This window comes from Alligator sinensis, unplaced genomic scaffold (genome assembly GCF_000455745.1).
Source record: "Alligator sinensis unplaced genomic scaffold, ASM45574v1 scaffold849_1, whole genome shotgun sequence".
Classification (NCBI taxonomy): Eukaryota; Metazoa; Chordata; order Crocodylia; family Alligatoridae; genus Alligator; species Alligator sinensis.
The window spans coordinates 818,993-828,006 of record NW_005842271.1 but is presented as its reverse complement, the minus strand read 5'-3'; the positions used below and the strand labels follow the sequence as shown (position 1 = coordinate 828,006).

The 9,014-nt window shown below is 42.3% G+C and overlaps 1 protein-coding gene across 1 annotated transcript in view; it reads right to left on the bottom strand.

The window, feature by feature from the left end:
- The window catches only part of LOC102368624 (calcium uptake protein 1, mitochondrial), a 90,303-nt gene that overhangs the window by 24,120 nt on the left and 57,169 nt on the right, over nucleotides 1–9,014 (bottom strand). The window contains exon 5 of the mRNA XM_006027894.3: nucleotides 6,369–6,477. Coding sequence (XP_006027956.1) covers nucleotides 6,369–6,477 — 109 coding nt within the window. The remainder of the gene's footprint in view (nucleotides 1–6,368; nucleotides 6,478–9,014) is intronic.

Genomic DNA, 9,014 nt, shown 5'->3' with positions numbered 1-9,014 from the left:
ACCAGCCATACTTTGTATGGCTGGGGGTGGGTATGGGGGTTGTGTGTGGGGGAATTTGTGAAGGTGTGGGGTTTGAAGCTTGGGGAGGGTGGGTTCCCGTGCACTCTGGTAGGATGCAGGGTACTGTGGGTCAGGAGTGAGGGGCAGCAGCGGGGCTGGGGGGAGCTGTGCCTTGGGAGCGAGGGGCAGACACAGATGGTGCCCAGCAGGTAAGTCTGTGGAGGAGAAAGGGTGGGTGGAGAGGGAAGGGACAGAGGGTGCAGATTGAGGTCACCACAGTGATGGAAGGAGTGGGGCTGGGGCAGGTCTTGCAAAGGAGTTACAGGAGTCTCGTTCAGGGGCACAGGGGGTGTGGCTCCCTGCTGCTCTGTGCACCCCTGGGGCAGGCATGGGGGGGCACGTGCCCTCCAGATATGTGTATGGGGCAAGGGCAAGCTGCCCACTGAGAGTTGAGGCTCTGTGCCCTGCTGTCTCTGCCCCAGGAGCTGCGTGCTGGCTGTGCATCTCCTGCCTGCCTGGTGGTAGGAGGCACAACATGGTGTTGTGCGGCTCCTGAGGCAAAGGCAGCAGAGCACAGAGCCCCAACCCACAGTGGGCAGCCCACCTTTGTCCCACATACAAATCCAGGGGGCACGTGCCCCCCATCCCTCCCTATCCTTCCCCCAGGGTTGCATGCAGCAGTGGGGAGACATGGCCCCCCTGCTCTCCTGGATGAGCCTCCCATGGCTCTGTCGCACGACCTGCCCTGTCCTTGGGGCACCAATTCACCCCAGCGTCTGCCCCCCTCCCTCCCTCTTCATGGGGGCCTTGCTCTGCCCCGTCACCCTTCCTCCTCCACAGACCTACCAGCGCAGCGCTGCTCTACATACAGTGTGCAGGCTGTGGCTGCTCGAATGTGTCTGCATGCGCCCCGTTCCCCCCCGTCTCCCCCCTGCCTGCTGCAGCCATCCAGAGCCTATGCCTGGGCTGTCCTGTGGTCCTCTGTGCTGCCACTGCTGCCCGACTGGATGGCCTGGAGGTGGCACAGAAGAGCCAAGGAGTGGGCTCCACAACCATGTGTGCAATTAATGCCTTTAAAAAATTAACACAAGAACCGATTAATGCGTTAATCGTGTGCGTTAGCTGCGATCAATCGACAGGCTTAATTTTTATTTTTCTTATTATTAGCCATACTTGAACACATCACTGTTGCCAAGTAGAAGTTGCTAAGATATCAAAAGTAGCATGAGAGCAGAACACAAAAAATGAAACAGATGATGTTTCAGGAAAAAAATTACACCAGGCCAAAGGCAGACTTGATTCATGGTTTTGATATAGATACTCTTCATAATAAATAAAGCAAGTGCGGAAATTATGATATATGATGAATTCTTTCTAAATTGAAACATATTTTAAAATGTTCTGTGAACTGTTCATTTATAGGAGCTTTAAAGGTTATTGTTTAGTTTTAAAAACTTTACAGACCGCTGTCCTCTATAATAATGGAGTCTTGCCTATCAGTTTATATTTTCAGGACATCAAGCAAATGGTAACACCTTTTCCTAGGTATTGGTGTGGATGTAGCACCATGCTCCAAATGCTTAGTAAATTCAAAATTTACTAAGACTCCTTTCCTAATCATATACTTTTTCATAAACAAAGTATATCCTCCCAGCTGCTGAGTTGTTTCATTTTAAGGCTGCATAAATTAAAAAGCTCACTTCTTTTTCTCTTGCAAACAGTAACCATTTAATCTTAAAATTATTTTCATTTACTTTGTTGCCCCATCACCTGGAAACAGAATGTCTCTATTACAGGACACACGTGTGACTCAATGCCCTGTTTCAGGTCCAGCCGATCTTGCTTATACAAAAGTTTAGAATGAAGAAGCTTAGACGCAAAGGAAAGACTCAGGAAAAACTCTATACTAGCTGCATGGAAGGTTTGGTGCAAGATACTTGCAAGGAGCAAGAACACAAGCCTCAATGGGGAGAGGCATTAAAGAACAACTATGCAGCAAGATCTAGGGAGGAAATAGAGTCCAAAAGAAATATCAATTCAGCTCAAAAAACAAAACAAAAAACCCCAAAACAAACGAACAACTGCACTGTGCCATATGGGCATGAGTTTAAAATTCACACATTCTCTCTTAATCTGAAGTGTCTGTTAAGTGCAGACAAACTTTTGGTGTTTGCTATGTACCTCGTCACACACTCTAAATCCCTAATTTTTCCGCTGCTTCCTATCCTGCTGCAGCTCTCAGGCTCTCAGCCCCACCCCAAAATGCACCACACACCTCACAGACACTTATTTAATCTCTCTCCAATGTAATCAGAATGCAACTGCAAGTCTCATCTCTCCTGTTGTCACTCAGCCCATGATCCTTTTTCTTCCATGTCAAATTTAAGATCTGATTCTGCCTTGAAAGCCTGCATATCTCAACCCATCCCTCTCTTTCTGTGCTTGTTTTATTCATCACTCACCTCTCTCCTACCCTTTGCTCAACTCAATCCACAAGCCCCCTTTATCTTCTCCTCCTATTCATGTCTGTAGTTTTTCTGCACAGCTTCCATGTCTGAACTCCCCTCTCTATTCTTGAAACACTCACAGACTAAAAATTCCTCCTTAATCTTCCTCTTTAATTGTTTGCAGGGGAGGGGGAAAAAGGGAATTTCTACAGAAACTTCCTAAGCTACATAGGACACCAGCCTAGGCATCCTCAGTTTCATTCCTGTAGTTCCTGTCCTTCCTATTCCTCCCTCCTGTTTGTTGCTATACATCATTTAGGGTTTATCTACGCAGCACAATGAAGTCTATTGAGAATAGGGAAGCAGATGACAGTAAGAAAACACGATTCACATCTCCTCTTCTCAGTGGTAAATAAGTACATGCAGCTTCTGGGCTCCACTCCTGGGCTCACTGGCTCGATGCACTTTCTAAATATGATTTGTTTATGATTTAAAATAATTTGCTGCCACTGAACTTCTGGAAAACAAAGCTTTGAGTAAGCAAATTCATGCACTATTCCATGGTTCATTAAGATAGCTTTCACTTTAAAATATGGTCTAGCTTAATTTAAGGAAAAGAAAGAAAGAAAGAAATCAATGAAACACATGGTTGCTTTAGCTATTTTATGCTGATTATTTTCCCTTCCCCCCATTTCAGTTTAATACCACTTCCACAATCATACTAGTGGGCCAGTTTGCCACAATAAGTTAGGAACAATTTATTTAGGCTATAAAGGGATATAGATACTTATTACATTTTAATTTTAATATTCAAATGATTCTAAATCCTTTTGGCATTCAGATGAAGCATTGTTTAAATTTGGTTTGTCATCAGAAGAATAAGTAACCTTAGGAGAATTTAGCAACTGGAAAGGGCATATAGCAAAACTTGTTTTATACTTTGTCAATTTGATGCTTTTGCTTGGATAACACACTTCTGCAAAGCATGCAACTCGCAGATAATGTGAGCATAAACATGCTTACCTATTGCTGCCAATACATACTTTACCCTCCAAAATGTTATGCTGCTTGCTAACTTTGCTGAAAACAAAAGAGGACACCCTCACTCCAGACATTTTCCATACATCTTTGGGACAAATTTCAGTAGTACTTATCCAGTTATCTGAGTCTCTAGCTTTTCCCCTTAAAGCCTATCAATATATAAAAACACAAACAAACTGCCACACTAAATATTTGGGAACAGCATTAACATTTGTTTTTAAGTTAATCCCAACTTAACATTGAAATGGTAATATTGCTTATGGTTGTAGTTATCTACTGTGGTTTTCCAGATTTTAAAACATACCTGAATCTGTGGAAAATTTTCTGGTTTGCTATACTACAATGCACCAAAAATTGGAGGACCCTGATGTAAAGCATAAACTCATTCACTTCAGGCAGTGATTCTCAACCAGGGTGCTACAGCACCCTAGAGTTCTGTGAGATCCTTCTAAAGATGCCACATAGTATTAGCACTGGTAGGTATGTAAGCACCTACACATGATTGACAGAATAAACTGAGAGACTGCAAGTAAGAATCCACTGTGTCAAAACTACTCTCACCTCCTGTGATCTTTGTGAGTTCTCTGAAACAGGATAATTGCTCTATTATTTTTCTGTAATCAAAATATAAGTGTAAACTAAGAGCTGGCATCTTCTGAGGGGTGTCTTGAATCTGAAGTTGAGAACCGCTAGCTTCAGGATTACCTAGGACCCGCATTATGGCCATTTCAAACGCTGTCTCTGGACATGACAAGTTGTGTCCTGCAGGATGATATGCCAAATACTTGGCAAAGGCACAAACACTTCTTTCAGCCATGCAGTGCAGAACAAAGAAAGAGAAAAATATAGTATTTAAAAGTCAGATGCACAAGGAAAAAAAATCTGTAGTATATTGCTCCTCCTCCTGAGCCCATGGAATACTTCTGAACTTTCTGCATGAAGGCCTTGTGGTCAGGACTCTGCAGGTTTTGGGATAGGTGCAACACACTGTGTTTTGGCAGCAATAGTAAGTATAGCTATACTGGCAAAAGAGTGCGTTTCATGATATATTATATATCAATTCCCAAAATAACATAAGATATGCTGACAAGAGGGTATTTCTGGCTGGCATAGCTGTGCTTACACTTGGGTTTTAGCCAGTAGAGCTATGCCAAGCTGGGGGCTGATGATTCTCCTTACATGGGCAGCACCTTTCATAACTTTGATGACTCTGTTCTCAGTATAATGGCTCAAGTGGATAAGGCAAGTGCTCTTTTCAGAAGTAACCCCCAGTCTAGAAATCTAATACAACCAGCACAAGTACCAAGCTACAAATCTTTAGTCGTGATGTATTAAGAACAGTGCTACCACTAGTCTACCCAGGGGAAGATAAATAGCTTTCACTGTAGATGCCGGAGATATCCAGAAGAAAGTGGTCAGACAGAGTAAAGCATATTGAGATCTTGGAGCAGTCACAACTGCCAAAAGGCATGCAAAGAGTGCAGGCAAGAAAGTGGATTTGCCTTGGCTACATTCTCAGTATGCTGATAACAGGGTTCCCAAACAAGCCCTGTGTTGGCAGTTCCAATGCAAATGGAAGAAAGCATGACCCACACAGACCCTTTTCAGCATAGTAAGGACTGAAGCCATCTATCAGTCTGTAAGGTGATCACGTGTGCAGATTAAGAGAACTAGCCCAAGGACTGAATTGCTGGCAATGACTAACCTCTGCCTTGTGTACCTGATGATATGGAAAATAGACTGAAATAAACAGAGCCATTATAGCTAAACTTAAATATATATAATACTTGTTCATCTAACCTGTATGTGACACCTTCCAAAACAGAGGAATGTCATAGCATGTACTTTTCCTAGTTTCTAACCTGTTTCAACTAAAGTTTGTGGTCCTATTAGAAGCTGAATTAACTATTTTTTAATTAAATTGAGTTCACATACTTTTTCGTGCTAATAAGACAATCCACAAATATTTGTTCCATGACAGATTAGAAAATAGCTGCCTTGGATCTTCAACTCCAATGCAGTTGAACATACTAATTAGAATTAAATTGTCTGCCCAACACTGCTCAGCATGACATTTTTCATGTCTGCTGTAAAGTATCCAAAACCATAAACATCATGAGTCTAAGTACTATGGTCAGAAATCTTATCAAAGACTCCAGTTCTATCCCTGTGTTAGATCTGGGGAATGAATGCAAAGGGCAATTCATCCTTACTTTGATTTCAGATCACTACGAGCAGCACTTAGCAACTTGGTAACATTGGTAAGTTGTTTTTTTTTAAATAACAAATCCTGAAAAGTTGAACCAAACAAATCTACTGAGCCACTACTAAAGAAATAAATACATGAAGAGGAAACACAAAAACAAAACCTACTACTTTTCATTAGTGGATCTAAAGGTACCTTACACTAAAAGAGATAAGTATCATTATGGGGAAATGGAGGCATAGGATGGCAATGAGATTTGTCCAAGTTTTCCTAACAGATTAGTAGCAGAACCTGGGAACAGAAATATGGTCTCTCATGTTCTAATCTATATCCACTAGGTTAGGCTGCCTCCACATGCTGGAGTTGAATTGTATCATTAGTGAAAAGCTTGTTAGTGATGCTCGGAGAGCCTGTGTGTCTGTTCAGGCTGCAAATTTCAGTATAAGTTTTTCTTTATACATAACACAGAGGAAGTACAAGACATGAAATCTCTTTATCCACACAGAGTTGAAAGTTAAAGCCTTTTCATTACAAGAAAGGAAACATGATTTTAGTGCACTTTTTATCTGACAGAATAGGCTTGCTGAACAGTGTTGAGTTTGAACATCTTCCTTTCATAGTATTCCCAACAGAGAGAGAAAAAAAAAACGATCAAGCTCATGAGTGTTTAATACCTTTATCAAGAGAAGCGCCAGCCATGTGGTAAAAGCTCAAAGCGGTGTCCACATCGTTTATATTCTTCAGAAAAGTAAAGAAATTTTCCACTTCTTCAAATGTCAGTCCCTAAAATAGAGAGAATATTTTGACATATGGTTAAAAGTGATAAATACATTTTGAGATAAGGGAAGGGAGCGAGGGGGGGAGATAGTAAAAGTGGGTAGAGCCTAATGTATAAGAAAATCAGGATTGCACATGGAAGAGTCAACGAAGAGATGCATTGAAAGACAATGTAATACCATGCTCCCCAGTGACAAGAATATGATCAGTGCACAACAAAGAGCCAGAGACTTGCTCGCTCTCTCTCACCCCCCCCCCGAACTAATCATCACACCACTGCTAATGCCAGTAGAACTGCATCAGTGCTCGAGTGTCCAAGAGAGTTTCAGAAACTCGCCTATCCAGACAACCTAAGCAAACCTATATCTGCTCAAATCAGAGTTCAGGTTTCTGTCTCACCACTTTACCCATGGTCTTTGAATGTGTTCCTGACTGTGAAGAATCATCATGCCAGGTTAAAAGGTTCCTCTCTATCTGATCTAGAGGGGCAAAATTCTAAAAATGGGGTAGTTATAAAAAAAATAATGCATTTTCAACTGTTATGAAGATAAAATGTCAAAACGAGTATGTTCAGCTGGTGTTTCCAAATAAAGTGTAATCTCTAGAGTAATAGTGCCCAAGATACCCTTGGTAACTTGATCCATGAAGGTGTTTTAGCAAGGCCAGAAGTAACTATGGGACTTATTTTGAAATTATAAATACATTTTGATAATTTTCTTATGAAGTCACAATTTCTTTAGAGGTGCAAGTAATTACAGGCCTACAAGCTTACCAAGGAGTTTTTTCATGATTTAGGTAAAAACAGAAGGCACTTACCAGTTCAGTCACTAGAATTCTTTGAGATTTATTGCATGTATTCACTTTAGGTCCCTAGGCCCAGAGATATTGCCAGAGGGATCCCTTTGGGTCATGTATGCACCCAAGGTATCTTTCTGCACTTAATGAGGATACACTGGGCTGTGCAAAACTAACTGACATTAATTTTTTCTCTAATATGGAGCCAACCATGACTGTGAAGCAGAGGGGAAGGGGATCTGATAATGGAAGGCACACTGCTCAACAGCTCAAAAGTATCCAGTATGCCTATACTAGTGCACAAAGCCTAGAGCAACTGTGACTAGACTCTCAGACTGGCACCCCGCATAGGTCCATAATGGAGCTGTTTCCAGGAGATGGTTGGGCTTTAACACAGTTAGTAACCGGAATATTAGAGGGGAATGCAACAGAGATGGGCACAATTTAAGGTCCACTGTGGGTATTTCTAAAATGCAAACTGCAAAAACAACAAACTAAGAAATGGTTTGAAAGATAATGTTCCATGTAAACACAAGACTATTTTAGTACCCTTATAACATCAGAGAAATGAAAATGTGTTTCCTTATTTCTGGAATAAGGTTTGGGGAAAAATACAGGTAACTAGATAACCTGGTTAATGTGAGACTCTGAAGTTACCATGGACAAAAATTTAGGGTGCAGCTGCAATAAAACCTTACCATAAAGGAAGGAGGTATGGAAGGGCTGTAACTTAGGTACAATACCCTTCTAGCAGAGACTAAAGAGAAACTCTCAATCATCTGCACAAAAATGTAATTTGATTAATTTATATGAAACAACTTGGTAATGTGGGGGCCGAGTATAGCTGGAATTGGGGCCGCACCGATGGAGTGGAATTAGGCACAAATGCGCACTGGTTGAATTGAAAAGAACTTTACTTACAAACTGACGTACAGGGACTTGCGTCGATGCACACAGTGTAGGTACGCTCCGTTACAGGTTACAAGCAAAAGAAAGAAACCGGGTGGCACACCGATGTTTTCCAAGCATGCAGGGTGCGGGGTACATCAGGACGGTCGGCGATGGGGACTGGTTGGTGGTTGATCAGGCCTCCAATTTTGCTCCAAGGTACACGAGGAACTCGTTCCCAACGTACACGTGGAGTTCTCCGGCTTGGGCGGAAACTACCCAAGCTTTTATACGGCTAGTGAGCCAATTGCTAGCCACCGGGTATGAATAATTTACGATGAGCCAATCGGTAGCATGCATCCAAACAGTGCAGCTGCTAGTTTTGGCGGGAGCTGATCACTGCACCAAGGCTTTTCCCGCCGTAGCGAGGCATCCCTTGCACCGAGCACTCGCATCGTGCTAAGAATTCTGCTGTGTCAAGGCACTTTTAATTACTAAGTACAGACATGCCCCCTTGCCGATGGCACAGCTGAAACTGGAGCACATGCGAGTCGGTCAAGTCGTCGCTTGCCCGAAGGGTTTATAAGGCAAACAGGTATGAACAAAGGTAGATAACGAAACAAGTTCCTTCTCTAAAGATCGTATTAAACAATAACCTAGCAGGACACAACTACACATTAACAAATTTGTCACAAAAAGTTCAATCACAAGGATTTCGGTGGGTGTCATGATGACGTCGCACGTCGAGCCCTTGCTTCTTGGAGTATTTTTCCCTCTTTCGTCCGGCTCCGGCACACGTCTCAGATCTCGGACTTGTTGGAGAAAGAAACTCTCTAGACAATTAACCAACTTATCTTACA